Source organism: Budorcas taxicolor, chromosome 4 (genome assembly GCF_023091745.1).
Source record: "Budorcas taxicolor isolate Tak-1 chromosome 4, Takin1.1, whole genome shotgun sequence".
Taxonomy (NCBI): domain Eukaryota; kingdom Metazoa; phylum Chordata; class Mammalia; order Artiodactyla; family Bovidae; genus Budorcas; species Budorcas taxicolor.
Window position 1 is genome coordinate 14,075,512 of NC_068913.1, and position 26,622 is coordinate 14,102,133.

The following is a 26,622-nucleotide window of genomic DNA, read 5'->3' on the forward strand; positions in this document are numbered from 1 at the left end:
GAGTCTGTGAACTATACAGTCCATGGAATTCTCCAGGCCAGAATACTGGAGTGGGTAGCCTTTCCCTTCTCTAGGGGATCTTCCCAACCCAGGGATTGAACCAAGATCTCTCACATTGCAGGCAGATTCTTTACCAGCTGAACAACAAGGGAAGCCCAATAATACTCGAGTGGGTAGCCTATCCCTTCTCCAGCAGATCTTCCTGATCCAGGAATCGAACTGGGATCTCCTGCATTGCAGGCAGATTCTTCACCAACTGAGCTACCAGGGAAGACCAGTCAAGAAGAAACTAACTCTAAATCCAGCAACATTTCCGAATACAGTAACAAGTGTTGGGAACTGTCGTAAGGCGAGAACAAGAGGATTGGTTGTTTAATATCTGCCCACTAATTAGGATAAGTTCTTGTTCATACTTCATACAGTTTAAAAGATTTGCATGTATAAACATGTGATTTAAACTTCACTTGAAACTATTGTGTTAATGGTAATTGACAAGAGTCTAAAGTGGACATCAGCATCATGGCTAAGACCCTACAGAAAATGTACTAACAACTTCAGAGCAAATTTTTTATTTCTAAAAGCATATGACCACATCTACAAATGAAATATACTAGTGTTTTTTTAAAATGCAGCTTGCTACAATTTGAATTTTGTGTGAAGTGGGACTATAATGGACCTTCTCAAGATGGTTTTATCACTAGAACTAGACTGGAAATTGAAATAAAATCACAGAACTCTCCTGTTTAATTGGAGACAAATAGAGGTGTTTATCTACTTACTTTAATAATTAATTCATCAAGGCTAACGCCAAGGAGTGAAGAAGCTACTGAGATACTTTTGTTATTCTTTGATATTCCCCCACCCCATATTTTCACAATTAAGACTGCTTTGGACAACTATTTCCCCCAACAATTGTGTGCAAAGAACTATGCTATTTTATAGCTCAAGAACTAGGCTTAGCATCTCTAGGGGAATAAAAGTACTGAATATGAATTTCAGTAAAAGGTTTTCAATTTCAACTGTTGACTCTCTGCTACCTGGTCTCTCAGCGAAGGATCAGTGTGTCTCTCTCATTTGTTTCAGTCTTAGGATAATGAATTATTCTGAAGCACAGTAGACAACATGCCGATCGCAAGGATGCCAGAGTTCAGGTGTGCCCTGTGGGTGGAGGATTCGCAAGTGGAAAACCACTCCTGGAATCCTTCTACCAGAGAGGCTAATCTGCTGAAAGTAAAATGCGTTTCTGGAGAGACAGATAAATACCTAACACTTGTTTATAAACATGCCATTTTCACCACTATGAAACTGAAAACCGAAAAGAATTGGTATAGCAGTTATTGTTTCAACCTGAGAAGCAGTGACGGTCATGAAAACATCACACCAATGTCTCATCCAACAAATCTCTTGGTTTGGGGTGTTTTGTGTGAGCAACCAAAAAAGTAAAAATAGGGAAAAAAGAGAAAATATATCACTTTTAGCCTAAAGGTACCGTGCAAGTCTACTGTGGATTATTTGAAGAGCTAATAAGTTAATAATAACTTAAAAATGACTTTAAGAAATCCCAAGAAGTTCTATAGTTTATTACTTGCAACAAATAAAAGTACTCAAACTTATCATGAACCAAGTTTAGGCTGAAAAGCCAAGATACTGGATATATTGTAGAATGAGAAATGAACCAAAATGATGGTATGATTTTCAATGGCATGCCCAAACCATGAATGTAGGTAGAAATTCATGCTGAATCATTATCAATTTATATAGACAGAAATGATACCTCATAGATTACAAAATCCATTTATGGATTTAAGCTTAATTTTATAACTAGCTTGACAAAAATCAGAGATTACAGAAATCTCTGATGATTTCTGAATGTAAGCCTGGCGACTCTATCATGATTTTAGAGGAATATATTTTACTGCTACAATGAAGTATGTGTGAAATATTGTAAGACTAAAAAATAACAGTTTTTACCTTTAAACAGGGATGGTTATTTTAAAAGATGGACCTCTAAGATGCAAGAATATCATTTGCATCTGAAGATGACGATGCACTCTGAAATTTACAAATGTAAAATAAGCAGTTATAACTAACGTTTTGTAAACAAGTGACTCATTACTGTCAACACACTTTTCTTATTAATACTGGTACAGAAACAACAGTATGAGTAAAATATCCTTTTATGCTAGAGTTATGGGTAAAACCAGGGCTTCCCAGGGGGCACTAATGGTAAAGAACCCACCTGCCAATGCAGGAGACCTGACTTGGGTTTGATCTCTAGGTTGGGAAGTCACCCTGGATAGGAATGGAATTGCTCTTCCCTTACTTTGCTTATTTCATAAAAAAATTATTCTAGGATTCCCCTGGTGGCACAGTGGATAAGAATCTGCCTGCCAATGCAAGGAACACAGGTTTGATCCCTGATCCAGGAAGCTTCCACATGCCTCGGAGCAACTAAGGCCCTAACTACTGAAGCCTGCATGCCCTAGAGCCTGCACGGCACAACTGTTGAGCCTGTAGGCTGCAGCTAATGAAGCCTGTATGCCTACAGCCTGAGCTCTGAAATAAATGAAGCCACTACAATGAGAACTCCAGGTGCTGCAGCAAAGAGTAGCCCTCGCTTGCTGCAACTAGAGAAAGCCCTCATGCAGCAACGAAGACCCAGCACAGCTAACAATAATAAACAAGTAAATAAAAATTATTCTAGAGAACTCCATGTTGGTTCTATTCTTTTCTCTCCCTTTATGAACTTCTGGTAACACACCATCAGCCAGGTGCTTTCATGCTATAAATCAAGGAGTGATGAGCTGTTTCAGACTCAGCTTAGTCAATTTTCTCTCGTTTTAAAATTTGATTCAGACTTGATTTAGGCTTAATTTCACAATTACACCCAATATGTCATTTTCACATATGAATAATTTAATTATTTGAATAGATACTCAGAATATCCATTATGAAAACTGAAAAAATTACATTGATAAACCCCTAAAACAAGGTAGAATACATTTTGTACTTTTTATTGTACTAATTGTAAGAAACACCACGGGAAGAAGGAACCACCCCTATGGACCGTTGAACAGGGCCTTTTATTGGGTGGTCGCTCTCGGGCAGAACTCCTGGGGGCGGGTAAGCAGGGGAGCGAGGAGGGTCTGCGAAGCAAATGGAGTCTGCGGGGTAAAAGGAGTCTGTGGAGTCTGCGAGGTGTGAGGGGTGGGGAAGGGGTTTTATAGCCCGGGCCGGGGCTCCCATATAAGGAAGAAAACGCGGGCTCAGCGGTGATTGGTGTTCAAGGGCTCCATGTTGGTTCCTGATTGGACGGTGAGGGCTTCATGTTGGCTCCTGATCGGTCGGCTTGGCTGCCGGCCCGTCTCCGGGGTGTGTCTGCAGCGCCCTCTGCCGGGGCATGTCCCGACATGCCCGGGCAACATGCCCGGGCATGCCTCAGCACGCCTGACCTTACCCTGACCTTTCACTAATCTTATGGTCCTTTCTTATTAATTGCATTACTATTGGTTACAAAGGAAATAAGAATAACAGCCCACAATATTCTACATGATTTGTAAAACAAATCACATATGAAAATAAAAATTCCCATCTTCCCCAAATATATTGCATTTTGGATGTCTTGTATGTCAGTACTAAACTCCACCTAACACTGACCAGGGATTCCTTGGTGGCTCAGTGGTAAGCAATCTGCCTACAATGTAGGAGACACAGGAGACGTGAGTTTGAGCCCTGGGTCAGGAAGATCCCCTGGAGAAGGAAATGGCAACCCACTCCGGTATTCTTGTTTGAGAAACCCATGGACAAAGGAGCCTGGTGGGCTACAGTCTGAGAAAAAGTCAGACCGGACTTAGCTACTAAACAAAAGCACCGCCCCAGTCCCTTTCCAATTAGCAAATGCAAAATTTATGACCTCTTATCCCCTACACATTAATGATCTATTGAACTAAGTTTTGACCCTTCAGTTCAGGTCAGTTCAGTTGCTCAGTCATGTCCGACTCTTTGCGACCCCATGAATCGAAGCACACCAGGCCTCCCTGTCCATCACCAACTCCTGGAGTTCACTCAGACTCGCATCCATCGAGTCAATGATGCCATCCAGCCATCTCATCCTCTGTCGTCCCCTTCTCCTCCTGCCCCCAATCCCTCCCAGCATCAGAGTCTTTTCCAATGAGTCAACTCTTCGCATGAGGTGGCCAAAGTACTGGAGTTTTAGCTTCAGCATTATTCCTTCCAAAGAAATCCCAGGGTTGATCTCCTTCAGAATGGACTGGTTGGATCTCCTTGCAGTCCAAGGGACTCTCGAGAGTCTTCTCCAACACCACAGTTCAAAAGCATCAATTCTCCTTATAAAGTCAAAATACCTTTCCTAATGTAGAGAAGTGCAAATGTTGTCTATGATGGCACCATTCAATAGAAATTTCGGTGATGAAAATGTTCTGTATTTATCCTGTTCAATAGGGTAGCCCCCAGCCACATGTAGTTACTGAATCTTTCAAATGTGGCTAGTGGGACGAAGGAACTCAATTCTCTTACTTATTTTTTTAAGTGTTAAGTTTTGTTTATTTTTGGCTTTACCAGGTCTTTGTTGCTGCCCGGGCTTTTCTTTAGCTGTGGAGAGAGGGGCTACTTTCTATAGCAAGAGTTTCTCACTGCAGTGACTTCTCTTGTGGAGCACAGGCTTTATTTAGGGCTGGCAGGCTTCAGTAGTCGCGCCCCCTGGGCTTTGGAGCACAGGCTCAGTAGTGGCGCACCGCTTTAGCTGGCTCAAGGCATGTGGGATCTTCCCAGATCAGGGATTGAACCTGCGTCTCCTGTGTCAGTAGGCAGATTCTTTACCACTGAGGCTCCAGGGAAGCCCAGAACTTAATTTTAAATTGTATATGATTTAAGTTAAATAACCACATGTATTGGATTAGTTAGTAGTGGTCTAGTAGTCCCTTCAAACATTCAGGTAAGTGTTAGAAATGGAAGGTGGATAATGGGCAAGCCAGGAATCTAAAATTATGTTTTAAAAACTCTGTCATTCATCCCTTCACTATGAATTTTTCCAGAAGGTTCATATTAAAAAAAAAAAAAAAAAAAAAGAAACCCAAACCAACCGAATTCTTTAGGCTGCTTTTCTGCATGAATCATCTTTTTGTACAGAGGTGTAAGACTGGTTTTGTCGCCAACTCTGCCCCCTCATCTACAGATAGAACTCAGTGATTAGGTTCCTGCATTTATTTAAGTTATTCTCCTAAAAAACATGGTTTCCATACTGCAAATAAATGACAGGAACTTTTCCACTCATTTACCCCAGACTGCACAAATGTTCTTTCCGAAAGTGGAGACTGGAACCACAGCCCCCTCACATTGCCTGTTACATCTGTTTATGCTTATAGAAGTGACATCCACGTTGTAGACAGAGAATGCCAATTCCTTGGGAAAGCACCCAGAATTTGGTGAGGCTTGAAGAAAAAAAAACTCCACTGTTCAAAATAAGAGATACATAGAATTGGGTAGCGACAAAACTCTTTTGAAATTAAATGAGAAAAGATTTTGCTTCAAGAGTATATAGCTTCTGTGTACAGACTGGCCAGAGTTCATATGTAGCTATAATCACTTTCTAGTGATAAAGCTGTGTGCTCAGTCATCCAGTTGTGTCTGACTCTTGGCGGCTCCATTGACTGTAGCCTATCAGGCTCCTCTGCCCATGGAATTTTCCAGGCAAGAATATTGGAGCAAGGTGCCATTTCCTTCTCCAGGGGATCTTCCTGACTCAGGGATCGATCCCTGTTCGCCTGCATTGCAGGCAGATTCTTTACCACTGTGCCACCTGGGAAGCCCTAGTGAGTAAGCTGTAGGTAAGTTACAAAACCTAAATCTGTCTTCCCATCTGTAAAAATGCAGGTAATAATGGTTCCCTTGGAAAAACTCATGTAAGGCTTTAAAATGGACAAAAAGATTATTGAGTGTCCTTTCAATGGAATGCTGGATGTTACTACAGCAGTAGTCACCAATCTTTTTGGAACCAGGGACTTGTTTAGTGGAAGACAGTATGTCCAGGGACTGGATTGAGGGTGATGGTTTCAGGATGATTTAAATGCATTATGTTTACTGTGCTCTTTATTTCTATTACTTCACTTTATTTCTATTACTTCAGCTCCACCTCAGATCATCAGACATTAATTAGATCCCAGAGGGAGGCTGGGGACTCCTGGGATTCTTCATGGTTCTACAGTATTTTGCACCTTTGCCTGCCTTTGACTATAGACTTTTTACCATTCTATAAGCCCTAGAAACTTAAGGATACTGCAAATGGTTCTTACCTGTAGAAATACAAAATCATTTTGTTCCTGAAGAGATACAGTTGATTACTACCCTGTATGGGAGATAATTCAAAACATTACATTTTGGTGCCTTATTAACCAGTTTTACCTCTTTTCTGATTTTCCATGAAGTTTTGTTCTTCACATTGTCATTTGGACGGGTTATATCTTGGTGTTCCCTCCCTAACTGATGAGTCAAATAACATTTTTGACACATCTTCATTTTACATTTGTATTAGAGTATATTTTTACCTTCTTGAAAAATTATCCTTAAAAGTTCCTACTCCATTTTTTTTTTTGAGGATTGGTTTAAAGGTCTCTGTTGACAGTCATGATAGATCTTATATTTTGCAGGAAGGCTGTAACACTTGCTGTATTTTTGATGGGGAAAGGAGGGGGTACTGAGCATTTATAAAAGGGGTGGGGGGTTGGGCGGGAGAGTCTGAAAAACTCTTTCCTGACGAGAAAGCCAGAAGAGTTCCTCGTCTCTGTCTTTTTAGCAGTGGCGCCTTGAGGTCAAGGTGGGTGTTAGGTGAGGCGCAGCAGCCTAAGTGGCGGCCATTCTGGATCTAGGCCTAGGGATTGGCCTTGCAGGCCAGGAGCGTGGCCCAGGGTTTTAGATGCCCTAGGGTCATGGAGTTAACTGCAGACTCTCTGGGATGGGGCCCCAAGAACCCAGTTCTCGCGGCACCAAGACCCGAGCCGAAGGGCAGGCCGTGCCCCAAGCCCGAGGGGCTCTTCGCCCACGGCGCGGGGCTGGGGGCGGGGTAGGGCGGCCTCGCCTCGGGCCGGTGCTTTTCGCCCTCCGTTGGCCGCCAGAGGCTCCCTCTCTCCCTCTCCTGGGATTTTGCTGCCGGGCTCCCTCTCTCTGCGGCCCTAGAGTTAATCCCATCAGCCGAGGTGAGGCACCTGTTACCCCGGGCCTTCCTCACCCCCGCGGCCTCTCCCCCATTCCACCTCGGCTCCGCGGCCGGCCAAACGGCCCGGCGCGCGCGGTCGCACGTGGGCGAGGCCCCTGCCCCGGCCGGGACCCCCGCCCCAGGCCGGCCCGCGGGTGCGAGCGCCTCGGGGCCCGGGCCGCCGCCCGCCCGCAATGGCGTTGGGCAGTGCAGCGCGCCTCCCCGGGCCGCCCTCCGCGGGCCGGGCGCGCGTGGGGGCCGCGGCGCGAGTGGAAGCGGCCGCCGCAGCCGCCCTCCGCGCTGCGCCGTGAGGAGCGGGTGGAGGGGCGGCGAGCGGGCCGGCGCCGAGCCGAGTTGCGGCCACCGCGGGGCGGGGGGCGCCTCGGAGGAGGGGGTGGGAGCCACGGCCGCCTGACCCTCCCCGCCGGCGGCGGCTCCGGCTCGGGTAAGGGGGAGGCTGTGCGCGGGGCGAGGAGTTGGGGAGGGTGGAGATGAGGAGGAAAAAATCGGGATGTACAAAGGCTGAGTTGCAGGCTGAGGGTGGGGGTGGGTTGCGGTTGGGGAGCGATAGGTTGAGGATCAGAGGCATTATCAGTGGGATCTATTGTCTTCTGGCACTCTGGGACGAAAAACAAAGGGATTTATTAGCATTACCCTGTAATTTTTTCCTTTTTTTTTTTTTTTAATGTGGCTGGGGAGCTCGGCTTTCCCCGAGCCACGCCGGCATCCGCCTGGCAGCCGCCCGGAGCCTCAGCCAATGTGTTAGGACTTCAGGTGCTTCTTGGCACAAAGCTAGTCCGCGACCTCCTACCATAGCGCTTGGCGTCACCTGCTCTCCCGGCCCTGCCCCTGCCCGGGGGCCGAGGGATTGCGTCCCGAACCAGGCTTGGGAATCGGCTGCCTCTCAAGTTGGTGTTATTTATGTTTGTCTTTTGTGAGGGCAGGTTTTGAATCCCCCGGCGGCCCCATCGCCCCCGCCCCCGCCTCTTCGGGGTTTGGAATTGGCGGGGGCGGGAGTGGGGTGTGAGGGTGGGGGTGGGGGAGTAGGGTGTGAAGGCTGAAACAAATGTCAGGGTAGAAGGAGATTGTCGATGCCTGACAGAAAAACAGGCTCCACACTCTGAAGCCTTCCTTGTTTGTCTGCATGGGCCATGCATGCGTGCTGGGCCAGGAGCCGAGTTTGGTTGGAGACGGTTTCAATGAAAGTGTGTGCTTCCTCATCTGATGGAGCGTGCGGGTGATAGGGCTCGGCCTAATATTAAAAAACACAACAAAACAAAAACAAAATGAAAAATCTTTAGAACTACAGTGTCTGCTCCACAGCGGATCTTGAAGTATTTGCTGGCATATTGATGTAAAATCCAGCTGTGGGCTTGAGGAAACCGGCCAGCATGCATTGCGTTGTATTCTGAGCTTGTAGTAAGTTAGAGGCAAGTGTAATAAACAAATCAGGGCTGTGAAAAGAGGTTTCATGGTCTGTTTACCTTCTGATCGTCACGTTCTCATACATTGATTCCCATGATATTGTATATCCCACTCTATAATTAATAATGTTCACTCTTAGGAAACTTCCAAATATTTGATATGGTTCTGAACTTGGAGTGCAACTTACTGCCATTTAAGAACGTTATTATGCTTGTTTTGGTCTGAAATTGCACTAGGGTTGCTTTGGGGCTGATATAGACGAGAATGTCGGACCAGAAAGAATGGAATAAGCCGCTGTAGCCATGTTTTGGAGTTTGTAAACATAGATTCTGAACTTTTAATTATGCTTGTACAAAAAGAATAAGTTCTACCTGATGTGGGGAATCTCAAGTGAATTTCATTTTTCTGGATAGTTTGATGATTTTTTAAAGATCTGGGGACAGCTGGTTTCTTTTAAGGTCATTCACAAAACCAACCAAAACTGGGGCTGAAGTATTGCTTTCAAGTGTACTTATGTGTCACTTGTATGTGTGTGTGTGATTTTGGTGTGTGTGTGGGGGTCCTCAAGTTATGTTTGAAACAGTTTTGTTACCCAAGATTGATCAGAGTTATTACTTTTAAATTCTTGACTTTGAAGTTTCCAGTTCAAAAAGTAATTTCTTAGTTGACATGTGGCTAAGCCACTTTGAAAAATGTATTAATAGTTGACTAAGCATAAATTCAAATAAGTAAATGAATTCAGAAATTCATTCTTTTCTGTTACAGATGAACCTGTAGTCTTGCTTTGAAAAAGCCATTTTGTGTAACTCTTGACTGAATAATTTCCTAATACACCTGTTGGGAGGATCACTGACACAGTATGCCATTTGAGAGGTACTTTTTCTTGACCAGATACTGGTGATTAGAGAAGAGAGGTGTTTTGTTTTTTTGGTTTTTTTTTCTTGATCATTATGAACATTGGCTTTTCACCCCTGAAGTAAAAATGTTGAAAACTGAGTCTTCGGGTGAACGTACCACGCTCAGAAGTGCCTCTCCTCACAGGAATGCATATAGAACTGAGTTCCAGGCATTGAAAAGTACCTTTGACAAACCCAAGTCAGATGGGGAACAGAAAACAAAAGAAGGTGAGGGCTCCCAGCAGAGCAGGGGGAGGAAATATGGCTCCAATGTCAACAGAATTAAAAACCTATTTATGCAGATGGGTATGGAACCCAGTGAGAATGCTGCGGTCATTGCCAAAACAAGGGGCAAGGGACCCTCATCCCCTCAGAGGCGAATGAAGCCCAGAGAGTTTCTGGAAAAAACAGATGGCTCGGTTGTGAAGTTGGAGTCCTCTGTTTCAGAACGAATTAGCAGATTTGACACAATGTACGATGGCCCTTCATATTCTAAGTTCACAGAAACTCGCAAGATGTTTGAGAGAAGTGTGCATGAGTCAGGACAAAACAACCGCTATTCCCCAAAGAAGGAGAAAGCTGGAGGGAGTGAACCTCAGGATGAATGGGGTGGTTCCAAGTCCAACCGAGGCAGTACTGATTCCTTGGACAGTCTTAGCTCCCGGACCGAGGCTGTCTCCCCAACTGTGAGTCAACTGAGTGCAGTATTTGAGAACACCGATTCCCCCAGTGCCGTCACTTCCGAGAAGGCTGAGAACAACGAATACTCAGTGACTGGGCATTATCCCCTGAATTTACCATCTGTTACCGTTACAAACCTTGACACCTTTGGACACCTGAAGGATTCTAGTTCTTGGTCTCCTCCAAGCAAGCACAGTGACGATGCAGAGGATGCTCGGAAGAGTAGCACAAGCCCAGGGCTAGAGGTGGCTTCGAAAAGTACCTCTCTAGCGTCTGTGCGCGGTGAGGAGGCGCGGCAGAGCACGGCAGCCGAGGACCCCGCATCTAACCAGGAGGCTCCCGACAGAACTGACAGACACACCCCTGAAGAACCTGGTGCTGAAAGCGAGGCAGTGCCAGAGCCTGAAATCCCTTCACCACAGAACGAACCTTCAGAAGACGCAGAAGCTCGTTTGGTGGAGAGTGAGGCAGCAATGCAACAGAAGAGAGAACTTGCACGTGGTGATTTCACCTCTGCTGATGTATCTGGGTTCGCTTGTGAAAAGGAGGTATTTGAAGAGCCGCATCATTTTGGCAGCTCCCATGTTTACATGCACAGTGACTATAATGTGTACAGGGTGAGATCCAGGTATAATTCAGACTGGGGAGAGACAGGTACTGAGCAGGAGGAGCAGGAAGATAGTGATGAAAGCAGTTACTGTCAGCCTGATGTGGAATGCTCAGAGATCGCTGGATTGCCAGAAGAAGAGGACATCCCGGCAAACAGGAAAATTAAGTTTAGTAGTGCTCCGATTAAGGTAAGTATATTTTCTTAGTTTGTTTTTTGGAGTTGTTGTCCCCCCCCTAAGTTTTTTTCTTAGTATTTGGGCCTAACTCTATGTAGACGAGGACTGACAACTGTAAAAACTACCAGGTTGTTGATACACATATGTTGTCTGGTGATTTGAAGAGTTTGGAGTTTTGAGAGCTATTTCTGGATGTGTTTTGTAGTTGTGTAAACAGCAATACTGAGGTTGAAGAAGTTTGGGGATTGTGAGATACATACCAGTGGACTGGAGTATGAATAATATGAACCCTGAAAACCAGGAGTGTTAGTTTGAAGGAGAATTACTTCTTTAACTAGTTTCACTTGAAATTATCCATAAATAATAAAATTATCTAAACGTAAACCCTGTAGGATTTGAGGGATCATGTACAAGGGGAGAGTTATGATAACCTTGAAATAATATTCTTTATTTACTTGCTTAAAAATCTGAGTTATCCCTTACTGAAGTGTAAGTGGATTGTGAGGAATGCTGGAACTTTTTTTTTTTTTTTTTTGTACTGCTCCTTGATAGTGAATGTTTGATTCGTGGAAATATGTTAGCGGACTCAACTACTGAAATTGGAAAGCTATGACTCTAAATAGCTTTGAGTTCAGAATTTGTTATATGGCTTTAAAATGGAATTGTTTGAAAGGATGTTAAATTGATTTGCCATTCATGGATTTCTTTTTACCTCTTAAAAACTGGATAAATGCCAGTTGAATTCAGATGCTCTATTCTAACGGCTTCACTTAGTTAACATTTGGAATAGAAGAATAGCACACACACACAAATACATCCGCAGCGAGTGGTGAAACATTATTAGCTGATAGTGGCAGTGGGGCAGGAGGTGTTTGGTTGAGTATCAGCATCTCCTGGAGTGCTTTTTCAAAGTGTCTTTGCCCATCAGCTGAGTCCCAAGGTGCTGGCATGCCCTCTTAGGGGAATCTGGAGAGCTGTGGTGGCAGAGTATGTAGTTTGCAACCACTTTCTAGGGACTTTTAGCTCACACAGTGTGTGTAGATGGTAGATTTGGAATTAGATATGTCATTTTCTTAAATTTTCTCCTCAAAATCTAAAGCCACTGTCTATTGTTATTTCTATCTTATAAAACTTTCATAGAAGGCTGTAAGATATGTTATTTACATAACAAAGATAAATATGACCCTTCTGTAACTGTGAAATTCCTTCTTGAAATAAGCTAATAATCTGTGAAATTATTTACTGGTGTTAACAGGCAAACTTGCCTTTCAGTTGGGTAAAGCAAAGTTTTGGGTCAGAATGGGCCATGTCAAGTTAAACTATGTTTAAAATAACTTCTGGAGCTATGAATCTAGTTTCTAAGGAAACTAAATTTCTTTGCTGCTCTTTTCCCACCTCCCTTTGTCATTCTCTCCCCTACTCCCAAGTTGTAGGCACCCTTGTTAGAGGTCCCTTTCCCTCAGGCCCGTCCAGCCAACTCCCAAATTTCATTGTTCAAGTCCCCTTTGCAAGTGCTCTCATTTGAGCATCATCTTTCTACCCCTTAGGAAGAAAGCAACAAGATTAAATTGTTACACATCCAGCAAGGCAGGGATAACTGAAATGAACTCTTCAAGGAGTTTGTTAAAACCAGTGACCAACTCCCTAATGGGGAATAGCAGCTTACTAAAATTTATCAACCCAGATGGAGCACCAGCCTTGAATTTGGGTCCTGTGCTGCACAAAACATAGCTGCAGTTATCGGTTGAATGGATTTTAAAGGATTTATGACTGAAACTTGGATGTTCATCTGTGAACAAACCAGGGTTTAGGCTATGATAATTTGAAGTTGAAGTCATTTCTTTTCTGCCATTGCTTATACCAGTAAGCGTTTTGACTCTTAATTTGCACGCTGCAGACTGTATTTCACATAAGAAGGAATGAAATAGAGTGCATACGTTTAATGCTTTCCATTGAGAGCATGGATCAAGCATCAGATTTGTGAAAGATAAGGCGCTGCGTTTTAGTGGGCAGTTAACTGTACTAGTTGGAGTGGATTCAGTCTGTGAACAGAAGATACATTCTTAGCCCTTTGTAATGAATGAGACAATTACTCTTTTTTTGTTCCCATTGTTTAACATGTAAGTGGATTCACTTGGAAATCTTGAGAGCTACTTTCCCACTGGTGGTGGTGATGATGGTAGTGTTTAGATTATTCTCCAATTAAGATTTTTGCCTCAGAGAGTGGTAATAATGTTTATTGAATGCTTGTCAGATGTCTACTCTCATGCTGTTAGCTGCAGAGGACACAAAAATCTATAAGGTTACCTCTTCCTCTGTGAGCTTGTGGAGTCAATTCTTAAACACATGGCATTTAAAACCCATGAAACACAGTGTAAAAACCTGTGCTGAAGTGTCTAATGTCGTTTGAGTACTTTAGCCGTTTTTGGCTATACTAAATGTGTGGCGTGAATAGTATTCGATAGGTCATTTGGAAGGGAATACACTCAGCCATTCTCTATGGGTGTTTCCTTATTCTTTTTATAAATATTTCTTTATTGGAATGGGAAGTTATGTGCTTTCCAACATAAATCTTTTCCTTTAAAACATAAACACATTCCCTGTTTCAGAAGTAATAACAAGCATATTCCTTACAGAAATGATCTTTAGAGCTTATACATTCTTTTCCTGATACTCTCATCTTATTCTTCACTAAACATTCTCAACACTTTGGCCTCCTGTTTTATAACTGGTTTATGACCTTGATGTATGTGACAGTGTCCAGTTTCTATTTTAGTTCTTCTGTAGATATTATAAATTGATGTTTCCCTAAGATGTCTTAATCTGGACCTAGAAAAATGTCAAAATAATAGCTGATCTTTCCTGTGTATGTATATCCTTTATATATAATTGTTGATGACTTTTAGAAATGGTCAGATTGTTTCTTAATGGATAGATTAATGTGCTTCATTGTGTCATGGAAAATTAGAATGAAATTAATAACAGAAAATATAAAATCCAACTTTGGAGTATGGAATGAGGGAGTGTTATGAAGATATGCTCATTTGATATATGGATATATTTGATATATGGAATTATTCTCAAGAATAATTCATTCTCAAGAATTTCTCAGAATCAAGGAATTGAATTAAATTTGTCTCAGATAAATCAAAGAAAGGGTGACATTTAAATTTTAAAAAAAAAATTATTTCAGAACATTTATTGAGTCCTTACTATGTGTCAGGAACAGTGAAATACAATAAATACATAAAATTACCAGAGCTGAGGAAGTCAGGAACCGGTGGCCAGTGGGAAGTATACAGCCCGTTAGTGTCACTCCATAGGTCATTCTGTTCACCTCTGTTCTTGATGACCCAAGTCGTCACTGCAGTCTTGTTAAGAAAGCCGGGACCCTTTCTCTGTTTCTGGCAGTCTCAGGTCCTTCAGATCGGTGTTCTTGAAACATAGTGTATCGGAAAAAGTGTATATTTGTAATTCCCAGCAAGACAAAAGTGCTGGATTGGTGTTGAGATACATTATGCTGTACTTTTCTTTGTGTTTTCTCAAGTTGCGTGGAGTTTTACACAGATGGAGTTGAACGAGAGTCACCAATGGCTGCAGTGTTGCTCTAAGCCGTACATGATGGTTGTTGAAAATGGATTTCTTGGCATTCCCTCCCTGTTCTGGGGCTGTGAGTTATTTTCAGGGGGGGTACATGAGGCCTTTTATTCAGGATGGTGTTCTGAGCATCATTCTGACACCCAAATTTCTGTCTTTGTGCAGTTTTCTCTAACAGTCTCGCTCAGTGCTTCTAAACTTGAATTTGCATTATCAATCACTCAGGGACCTTTTGAAATGCATATTTCTTTTTCAGTAGATGTTTTGTAGGAAATTACCTTGATGCAGTAGTTAGCCTCCGAGTACACTACCAGCTATCCCAGAGGTATGGAGTAGACAGGCTCAGCCACCAAATTAAGATGCTTGAATCATACGATTTATCAAATCAGTTTAAAACACAGCCAAAAGCAAGAGGAAAACCGTGGGGGGTGGTGAGGAGGGTGGCGGAAAGTTAACGAACTTAAGGAGATTGCAAGGAGATTGAAAGGAAGGACCTGAGTTCTTTCACTTTTTTGTAGCTGAATCCTGGGTACACAAAATTCATGTGTCCTGTGTCTCTCACATCAGCCTTTCCCACTGATGTACCTGCTTATGAGGACTAGAGTTGAGGAAGAACTCTGCACAGACTCGTGATGCCCTGGGCATCTTACTTCCTGGGATACATACTTGCTGAATCGAAGGGAGTGGGGACAGGTACACTTAGATGCAGTTGTAGGTTTACCAGTTTGCCTGCTGATGAGCCGTGGGGGCTATTTGCGTTTCCTGGTGAGAGCACCTGAGGGTCCAGAATAGCCTCATACTGAATGTGCTCACTGGAAGGCTGATACGGAGATGGCATCGCTGTCAGTCCAGAGATGGCATGATAATGGCTTGGTCTTGCCATTCCTTTCTATTTTGGAATATCTTGCAGGTTACTGACTTACCTAATTTTAACATGTCTTGTGACTTTTCTCTTGGTCTTACAAGCTCTCATTACTGTGCTTAACTAAGTCACTTAATGTTAGCTTACTACCATCAGTGATGATAACTTCTTAAGAGTTTCATCCAATCCATTTATTTTCTTGACCTTTATAAATAGAATTTCATATTCCCAAGCAATACCGAAGACTCTCACAGTAGTAGGTCTGGGGTGAAATTTTGCATTTCTGGCAAGCTCTCACATTGGTGCCGATGCTGCTGATCACCAGACCACTATTTGGAATATGATTTTGAAATATAATCTTTTGGCTTCTGAATGGGGCTTGTAACAAAATTTGCTCTTCAGATGGTTCTGCTGTAGCTGCTTGTATGGAAAAATATTCTTTGAAGCTGAAACAGGTGTAAACTTGTTTCTGGATGCCACAGTGGATTATGGTCTCTAAATTCATAAGGAGTTTGGGTCATTAAAAAGTCATATTTTTGACTCTGTGTGGTCTAAATTTTTAATTATAAAAGGACAGGAGGAGAAAGTTCTTGACAGACTCAGAAATTCTATTTCTTTCATTCTTTTGGAAGCCTAAATTTAAAAGCTTCTAAGGAGAGTATTAGAATCATCATTTTGTGTAGCTTGCTTTTATTTGGATAGCATTCAAACTGAGCTTCCTTTTAAAATTTGGTGTTTTATAAATTATGGTTTATAACCAGGCAAATATGTCAAATGTATTAATGTGCTGTGTAAAATCAAATAATGAATAGTTATTGAATGACCCCTTTTCTAATACTGCATATGTGTATACTAATAGCTTTTTCCCTCCCCTGAAATTTGGTCGTTTAATATTTAAATGAGATTCTTTTCTACAGTAGCCTATTACAGATGTTTGTAGAAATTTATTTGTAGTAGAAAGGTTTAAAGTGTCTTCCTTTTTGTATCATCAACAATATTTTTTTCCCCCTCTAAATTACCTCACAAAGGATGCTCATTGTTGCAGTAACGAACTTTAAAGAAAAAAGGCTGAATTTGAGGAAAATAACTTTCTATTATGTCATCCATCCATTGTTTACTCTATTAACCTAGTCACATGCCTGTCAACAGTAATCTGATTTAAATCTCTTCTGCATTTTTTCCTAACATCTTCTTCACCTAAAAAAGAAAAAAAGATTTCAGAATGTCTATAGAAAAATGCGATTATATACAGGATAAATTTTGTATAAGCAAATCAACTGTTATGTTTAGTTCTGAATATCACGTCTTCGTTTGTGTGCTATTATCTAATTTACTTAATATTTTTTCTTAATTTCCAATGCTCTTCATTTTGAATCTCTCATTTTTGTTCTTTTGCTTCATTATAGTCTCCGGTTTTCATTTTGAATAGAAAAAAAAGTAACTTTTCAAGTAATGCTTCACATTTTTTCTTTCTGGTCACTTTAAAAAATTACCCTGGTTCTAATCGCTTCATCTTGGTTTGTGACATAGAAACTTAAAGATGAAAAATACTTAAGGGTAATCTAGTGTAATTTCCTCCTCACTTCAGTTAGCCGTTCAATAGCATATTGCTGACAGATGATCATTCAGCTTCTGCCTGAATAATTCCACTTATGGGGGGTTTATTATTTTGCAAGGCAAAAGGAAAGTTGGAAGGAGGGGCGTGCCGTGTGCGTGTGTGCGTGTGTGTGTGTGTGCTCATGTATTTCCTTATTTTCATTTATCTTTAATTGTCGGTTTTTTTGAGATAAAATTTAAATAACATCAGATTCACCATATTCAAGTGTACAATTCAGTGGTTTTCCGTATATTCACGATGTTGTGCAGCCAGCACTATTATCTAATTCTGGAATATTTCCATCACCCTAGAAAGAAGCCCTGTGTCTGTGAGCAGTCGTTCCCAATTCCCTTTCTTCCCACATCGTTTGGCAAACACATAATCTACTTTCTGTCTCTATGGATTTGCGTCTTCTGGACATTTCATACAAATGGGATCAAGGGCGTGCTTTTTAAGAGAATGTAGGAGACACAGTGAGCATGTCTTGAGCTATGTTAAAATATAGGATACCATGTGGGCAGCAGACTATAGGAGGAAGGTCTAGAGGGCAAGGATAAAGGACTTTATGGATGGTGACGTGTTCTCAAGATGAAGTGACAGGATGTGGGGGCCACAAATGTTGCCTGCTTGTTAATGCAGTTTCATGGAGAGAAAGAAGACAGGAAGCTGAGATAACAGCAGGATCCAGAAAGGGATGAGGATATTTGTGAACTGAGGAAAAACAGTGTATGGGGCAAAGAGGATGGTCAGAATCACCACCTAACTTGGGACACTGCACTTTTCTTCACGTAATCTGAAATTGCCGTTGACGAAGCTAAGTGATCGCTTCAGCACAGGGTATCTTTACAGGCACAGCAGCGCTGATGCCAATTTTCGTCCTTACATTGGCCTTTTCTAGCACGAAGAGACTGGTCACGTTCCTGTGATCTGATTTATTCCCAGCCTACTGCTCTTATGCTCTTGCTTCTCTTCGTTTATGTTGATTGGAATTGTTCATGGACGAACTTCACTCTTTATTTTAAAACTTCTCCTCCTAAAAAAAAAATAAAAAGAATAAAACTTCTCCTCCTTCAACATTTCAATATAGATTTTGTATGCCATTCTGACTATTATCTCTATAAATCATGTATGAAATAAGTCATTTTGGGCAGGCACTTAATTTATTGCACATTGTCAACCAAAGTATATTATATACACCACTTAAATATTACTAACTGATAATGAGAATAACACCAAACGTTTCTTTTTTTTGTTTGTTTTAAGCTAGTATGGCACACTTACTTTATCCGGCCGCGTTGGGTCTTCGTTGTCCAGGCTTTTTCCCTAGCTGCAGCAGGTGGGGGCTACTCTTGTTCAGGCTCTCTTGCTGCAGAGCACGGGCTACTAGGGTGTGTGGGCTGCAGTAGTGGGGGCACAGGGGCTTAGTTGCTCTGAGTCATGTAGGACCTTCCTGGACCAGGGATCTGACGTGTGTCTCCTGCGTTGGCAGGCAGATCCTCTACCACTAGGCCACCAGGGAAGCCCCCACACTTTCTTGAGATTCTGTAAAGTTGGCCAGGTCTGCGTCTTGAAGCTTTGGTTTTCTTATGTGTAAGTGGGGCCGTCTTACTTGTAGTTTATCACTAGAATCTCTTCTCAGCTTTAACCTCTTGTTATCTTGACTGTATTTTAAACGTATTTGTACAGTATCCTTGCCATAAATATTTGTGCTATTATTTCAAAGGGAAAAATTTGAACATCCTTGTTGAAATGTCAAAACGAAGTTATGTTAAATTGCTCTTGAGAGTGTTATTTATACTATAGATTGTAGTTAAAAACTAAGATAATTAAAAGATTAAACCCAAGGGAGTACATTTTGATAGAGTTACTTTTACAGCAACTCAACTTTTGGAAGTATGGCTTGAACTATATATTAGAACACCTTGCTGAGGAGCCTAAGAATAAAGAAAGAAATGTTTTGTAATGTAGTTGCTGACATATTAATTGCTTTACTCACTTTTGTTCTGGAAATAGCTTCACAGCACAGTTCAACATGATTGAAATATTGATAATCTTTTGCACAATTCCCAATTTTTTAGCCTAACTTGCTCTTTCTCGTGTGCCAATCCTTACAAAAAGGACAATGAAAAGGCAGAGCGTAAAGATATTTGGAAGTTTTATATTTTATTTATTTAAGGATAAACATTCTTAAATATTTATTAAATATTATTCTTAAATATTTAATAAATATTAAATAAATAATTTGTTTGGCTGTGCTGGATCTTAGTTGCAGCTTGTGGGATATTCAGGCTTCCTTAAGACCTGCCAGATCTTAATGATCTCTTAAGTTCAGCATGTGGGATCTAGTTCCCTGACCAGGGATTGAATCTGGGCCTCCTGTATTGGGAGCTTGGAGTCTTGGCCCCTGGACCACCAGGGACATCCCTGGAACTTTTGTATTTTAGGGGGAGCAAAGTCTTGTTGCTTGTTTAATATATTCCAGAAGGATTAAAAAAAAGCACTTGTAGAGTTAAAACTATTTCACATATATTTATGTCTGAAGAAAAGTGGTTTTAAATGGACTGGCTCACAGACCTGTTAGCCTCCTCCTCTCTCTTTTTGAGTCAGATAATGAATGAATTTTGTTCTGGGGGAAGCTAACCATTCACATTGTTTTCTGCACCAGCTGAAATGCGGTGGGCTAGGTTGGGGCACATAGTGGTTGACAGAGGGCCAGAAAGTGGATGGAGTGGTGACCGTGTGGCTGCCTGGGGGAGCCAGGCTTGCAGAGCGGGGAACTGGTGTTTTTCCCCGATGCTCTGGGGTCGGCGTGACTCCGAAGCTGTGTGCCCGTGTGCCCTGAGTCTGCCACTGTTCAGTGAGGCACACCTTTCAGTGTCTCCCACTTCAGATCTCTTCTCCAAATATTGCATTTTAGTTCTCTTCTTTCAAACACTATGTCAGGGATAGAACTTTGTGGAGGGTATGTTCATACTGGAAAATATGTTTAATCTTGATATAAAGATTTTAAATAATACTTAAGGTCAAAGGTACCTATTTTGAAAGTTTTGCTTCACTGTCAGGGACCTCAGTAGAGGAGGGAGAACAGGTTTATTGGTTAGTTTTTAAGGGCCACTTGTGCGTCAGTGCTGTGCTGATGGATTCTTTTCACTCAGCATTTGTTTCAGATAGAATGGATGTGCCAAGTTGTTTTGTAAGAAACAGACATAAATTCACACTTTTCATTATGAATCAGCTATTGTATTTTTTTAAAAAGAACCCGTTGCTGGAACTACAACTACTGTGTATACAGTAAATAAGGAAAGGGATATATTGTATAGCACAAAGAAATACAGCTATTATTTTGTAATAGCTTTAAATGAAGCGCAGTCTATAAAGTTATTAAATCACTGTGTTGTACGTGTAAAACTAATGTAATATTGTAAATGAACTACACTTCAATTAAAAAAAATTAAAAAAAAACAATCCTTACAGGAAAGGCAAAACTTACTATAGGGTGTTTGACTATCACCTTGTGTACCAGTATGTAAAATGTAAGAGCTATTATTTTTGGCCGTACCACGTGGTGTGCAGGATCTTAGTCCCTGACTAGGGATTGACTGCATATTCCCTGCAGTAGAAGCGTAGAGTCCTAACCGCCGGACCGTCAGGAAATTCCCAGAACATAATCATTTTTAAAAGTTTATTCTGTAGGTAGAATACTAAAATGCAGTAATTTAAGTTGTGCATCGATTTTATTTTGGCCAGTCCATGTACACAGCATGCAGGATCTTAGCTTCCGGATCAGGAATCGAACCTGTGCCCCTTCAGTGGAAGCACAGAGTCTTAATCACTGGACTGCCAGGGGGAAGTCTGCAGGCTAAAGATGCTAGATAGTTGTGCATCAGTTTTAATATATGAATGCCAGAGCACATGTTTCCTCTTAGAAATTTTAAGATGGAGCACTGAACATTAAAACAAACACACAAACAAGTCTCATGAAAAATAAAAGCTGGGCCAGAAATGAAAATTGATGATATAATAGCGGAAGAGAAATGTAAGAATGATGATAACATAGATCAGGTCTTCGTTGACTTTTGATACATGTGCATAACACATGTTATGTTTTGTTTCAATGTTAAATTAACATTGAAAGGGCATTAACTCTATATACAATTTTTTTGGTCAGCATCTAGAATTATCTATGATTATTCATTTAGGGTAGATTCCTAAAATACTTTAAAGGCATTGATACACACAGTCTGAATTATTATTCAGAAGGATTTTGTTAGTTTATAATTAGCATTGCATTGGAATGTTTTTATATATGCTTTATAGTTTTCAGCGTGTTAGGTTTCTCATAATTTCTATGTATTATATTGACTTATTGGTAATGTTGAATGTTTTCATCTGTTTACAGGCATTTTTTTGGATATGAGTTCTGAGTGTTATTTATTGCCTTTTTGTCAGTGATTATTAGTAATAGTCAAAGTGTTTATCAAAGTGTTGTCTTGGTAGAAAGTTAAAAGAACTCAGATATTCAGTTAATAGTGGAAGGGTTATAGTGTAATGAGATAAAGCTGTTATAAATCTTTTTTTCTAATTTTTTTAAAAAAAATACGTATTTATTTAGCTGGTCTTAGTTGTGGCATCTGAAATCTAGTTCCTGTACAAGGAATCAAACACCAGCCCTCTGCATTAGAAGCTCACAGTTGTAGCCTTTGGACCACCAGGGAAGTGCATAAAATTTTTGAAAATGAGAAATATTTTGCAATATACAGTCTTATAGGCTAAAAAGACTAGTTAAATATTTAATATGCATTTTTATCACAATTTTAATTTTGAAACCGAAAGACTGAAGAAAGCCTAAAAATACATACAGCAAAATGTTCAGTTCAGTTTAGTTCAGTTCAGTTGCTCAGTCGTGTCCGACTCTTTGCGACCCCATGAATCGCAGCACGCCAGGCCTCCCTGTCCATCACCAACTCCCAGAGTTCACTCAGACTCACGTCCATCGAGTCAGTGATGCCATCTAGCCATCTCATCCTCTGTTGTCCCCGTCTCCTCCTGCCCCCAATCCCTCCCATCATCAGAGTCTTTTCCAGTGAGTCAACTCTTCCCATGAGGTGGCCAAAGTACTGGAGTTTCAGCTTGAGCATCATTCCTTCCAAAGAAATCCCAGGGCTGATCTCCTTCAGAATGGACTGGTTGGATCTCCTTGCAGTCCAACCGACTCTCGAGAGTCTTCTCCAACACCACAGTTCAAAAACATCGATTCTTCAGCGCTCAGCCTTCTTCACAGTCCAACTCTCACATCCATACATGACTACTGGAAAAACCATAGCCTTGACTAGACAGACTTTAGTCAGCAAAGTAATGTCTCTGCTTTTGAATATGCTGTCTAGGTTGGTCATAACTTTTCTTCCAAGGAGTAAGCGTCTTTTAATTTCATGGCTGCAGTCACCATCTGCAGTGATTTTGGAGCCCCCCAAAATAAAGTCTGCCACTGTTTCCACTGTTTCCCCATCTATTTCCCATGAAGTGATAGGACCGGATGCCATGATCTTAGTTTTCTGAATGTTGAGCTTTAAGCCAACTTTTTCACTCTCCTCTTTTACTTTCATCAAGAGGCTTTTTAATTCCTCTTCACTTTCTGCCATAAGGGTGGTAGTAATTTTTGGATATAGAAAATAAAGGTGATGTTTATAAAACTATTTTAATTTTTCCAGATTTACTAAATTCTCTACAATGATCATACATTATTTTAATTATATAAAAAAGGGGCATACATTTGGAATGATCAACAGTAACAACTATGTTTTTATTCTTTGGGTACATTGTCTGCTCTTTTGGGCTGCACTTCGTGGCATGCCGGATCTTAGTTCCCTGACCAGGGACTGACCCACACACCCCCTGCGGTGGGAGTGTGGAGTCCTAACCACTGGACCTCCAGGGAAGTCCCTAACAGTGCTGACGTTGACAGAAACGCTAAAAAGTGCTGTCACAGAGAGATTCTAATAATTAATTTTTTAATGGAATTTTCTTTGGAGGTTAATATGTCACAGGACACAGTTTTGGAGTGTAAAGTTATGGAAAACTGAGGAGAGGTCATGGGTTTAAGAAAATGGGTGAGCTTTTGACAGCTGAGTTCATTCAGTGCATGCTTTCTAATCCTTGGTAAAACTGAGCCGATATTTGTGGCTCAGCTTGGAAGCATTACGTGGGGCAGGACTTCCTAACACTTGCATAGGTTTTAGGTGTTTCTTTTCAGTTGCTATTGTGTGTGTTATATCCCAATATGTTACTTAAAATGTGGGCACATATTCTGTATCTGAAGTGAAAATTGTTTTGATGTGTAATTTTACTCAAAACAATAAGTATTTGTTTAAAGAAAGCCTAACAATTCTCCCATATGAGATCATGTCTTTTCTTTTGAATTTGTTAAATTATTGAACCTTAACAGGCTTTGTCTTTCAGAGGCTGAGAACAGAGATGTTAAGTTTAGTATCTTGTCTACACGTAATCTTATGAAAACACTTGGATGCACTCAGTTAAAAATGGGATTTTGTGTCCTAGGTCTCTATATCCTTTTGAATATGTTTTCTAAAATACCAGCCAATATATAGTTTCTTCTTATTGTCCTTTTAAGAAATATGTATGTATTTATTTGGTTGTGCCGTGTCTTAAAGTGGTTGTGGCATGCGGGGTCTTCCTTGCAGCATGAAGGATCTTCAGTTGCCACATGTGGTATCTACTTCCTTGACCAGGGATCAAACCTGGGCTCCCTGCGTTGGGAGTCTGCGAGTCTTAGCCACTGAAAGGGAAGTCCCTTTTCTTGACAAAAGCTTTAGCTGAAAAGATTGATTGGATATATGATTAGAGTATATGGTAGCATGTACTATTTTTAGTTAGAGTCTAAGGATCAGTTACCCTCAAGCCCTGGATAGTGTTGCACCTATGAAAAGCTTTGGTAGACAATGCTGAACTATATAAATGGTGAGAAAAATATTTGGGGGAGATGGCAGAGTTTTCTGAAGTCAGAAGTTAAAATGTTGCTTTTGGCCTAATTAGATCAAATGATAAATCATACAGTTTTGAGCAATTCCAGCATTTTATAAATTCTGGTGAAGTCCTTTAAATTGCCTTACTATGTAATCTGATGCTGTGTTATCTTTTTATATTAGGTGTACTTAAACCGTACTGTGATATGGCTAATAAATTCTATTTGTATTTTATTGAATAATGAGTTTATAATAGTACTACTTAGATATGTATTATGTACATAATTATAAGTATTATTTAAAGGAAAGAAGGCAGCATTATTAGGTATTCAGTCAAGTTTGAGGTGAGACCTGTGTTTTTCCTTTGGGGACTGTGTTGCTTGTGGAATTTTTATATTGCTGGTTCCTTCTCTGAGTAATGAGTTCTGTGAATAACATGTTTAAGAGCTCTCAAGAGATTGCTCCACTTTGCAAAGGTAGCGATTAGAAGTTTTAGTTTGAAGGTACTTGGGTTTGGCACTTATTGTTTTGTGAAATTCTTACCATTAATCTAGAAATGAACCATTGACTAAGTTGATCCCTGTCACTGGAGGATGGTGGAAATAAGCTATAAATATTGATACAAAATACTTTCAAAGTTGTGGTTTTTCTATATGTTGTGTTTAATGTTTAGGTGATGTATTTGTCAGGGTTCTCCAGAGAAACAGAACCAGTATAATGTATGTGTGTGTTTTAAGTGTGTGTGTGTGTGTGTGTGTGTGTGTGTGTGTGTGTGTGTGTGTATAGATAGATATCAAGAAAGAAAGAGAAAGGTAGAAATAGAGATGTTTAGGATTTGGCTCATGAGATTATGGAGGCTGGCAAGTCCAAGGTCTGCAGGGTGGGCTGGAGACCTGGCGAAGAGCTGATTTTCTTAAGAATTTAAGTCTAAAAGCTGACACGCTGGAGACCTAGGGAAGTACCCAAGCTCCATACTCAGGGTTTAAGTTCAGAGGCTGTCTGTTGGCGAATTTCTTTTTGCCTAGGGGAAGTCACTGTTTTGTTCTATTCAGGCCTTCAGCTGATTGCATAAGGCTCACCCACATTATGGAGGGCAAGCTAGGTGCTTACTCAAAACCAACCAATTTAAATGTGTTTGTGCTCAGTTGTGTCTGACTTTTTTGTGACCCCATAGACTGTAGTCCACCAGACCGCTGTGCCCATGGAATCTTTCATGCACGAATACTGGAGTGGGTTGCCGTTTCTAGGACCCAGGGATTGAACCGAAGTCGCTCGCATCCCCTGCATTGGCAAGTAGATTCTTTACCACTAGTGCCACCTGGGAAGCCCAACTTAAGTGATAGTCTCAATCAAAACTATCCTTGCAGAAATGTCCAGAAAATGCTTGACCAAGTGCCTGCGTACCATGGCCCAGCCACGTGGACACATACAATTAACTGTCGTGGTCAGGCTTTATTATTTGATTATTTCCTCTGAAACTGTTTCAGGAGAAAAAATCTTCAGTTTCTCCACATATCTTAGTGGAAGAGTTGTTCTGTCCCTGTCATTCTTAGAAAACTTACCAAAGGGGTTCTCCCTCTTAGGGCAGTATGTAGGAGTATTAGTAGTACTAGTACTAGTAGAAAAAAGTACTAGTATTAGTAGGGAAAAGACCACATGTTTTGGAATCAGACCTGAATTCAGATCCTGCTGACATATGATCTTCTTAAGAGTGTTTGTTTCAACTTTAAAGATAGGGACTTTGTTTTATGGTGTCTAGACTGTCATACTGCCTGGCACATAGTAGGTACATAATCAGCATTAGTAACCTTTGATGTCCATCACTGGTACTCCTTATCCCTTTCCTGTTCACTCTCCCCACATATGAAGGTCCAGATTGGGATGATGGGATGATATTTGTAGATGAACAAGGATTGTATAATTTATTTATAGGTAAAACCCTTCCAGTTAGCAGTGATAAAGGAAAGCTGAGTGATTCTGTTACAGACTGTAATCTTTCCTGGCCTCTGCCCTGGCTTGCTGATGTTGTGCTCTCTTTGATTTGGAAAATCTCAATCTATCACCTGGTGAGGTAATGACAATTTATAAGTAACTAGAAACAGTCATTAAAGTATGGTTGCATGAGACATGGCTGTGAAAGTTGAGAGGGAAGAGTATTCATTTTGCTTTAACTTTATTTCTGCTTTGAGTGATTGCCCAAGCTTGTAATTAGTTGCAAGATAATAGAAAACTTGAGGTTCCATATAAAAATTATAAAGCTACTTATTTAGAAATTGTGTTAATTTGCTACAACATTGGTAACTTGAGTATGTAAACCTATCTATTTCTCTTCATGAAAATTATTGAAAATTTAATTGAAGAAGGCAGTTGAATTATTTCTTATAATTTAGCCTCTTTCCCACCTTTTATTTCCTGACCTGTTTCTTAAAATGTGGTTTCTTTTGTTCTTTTCAGTGATGAGAGAGGAATTCCCTTTTTGGATCACTTCTATTCCCACCCCCTTGATACTGATTTTAGAAATGTTCTTGGTTTTAATTCCAGACCTAAGTCATAGTTTTATAATTATTTTGGTAGCTAGTTATCTGATTC

The 26,622-nt window shown here is 40.9% G+C and overlaps 1 protein-coding gene across 1 annotated transcript in view; it reads left to right on the plus strand.

Moving 5' to 3' along the window:
• The first annotated feature begins 9,617 nt into the window (after nt 1–9,617).
• Nucleotides 9,618–26,622, plus strand: part of PPP1R9A (protein phosphatase 1 regulatory subunit 9A) — a 334,795-nt gene continuing 317,790 nt past the window's right edge. The window contains exon 1 of the mRNA XM_052638347.1: nt 9,618–11,009. Coding sequence (XP_052494307.1) covers nt 9,618–11,009 — 1,392 coding nt within the window. The remainder of the gene's footprint in view (nt 11,010–26,622) is intronic.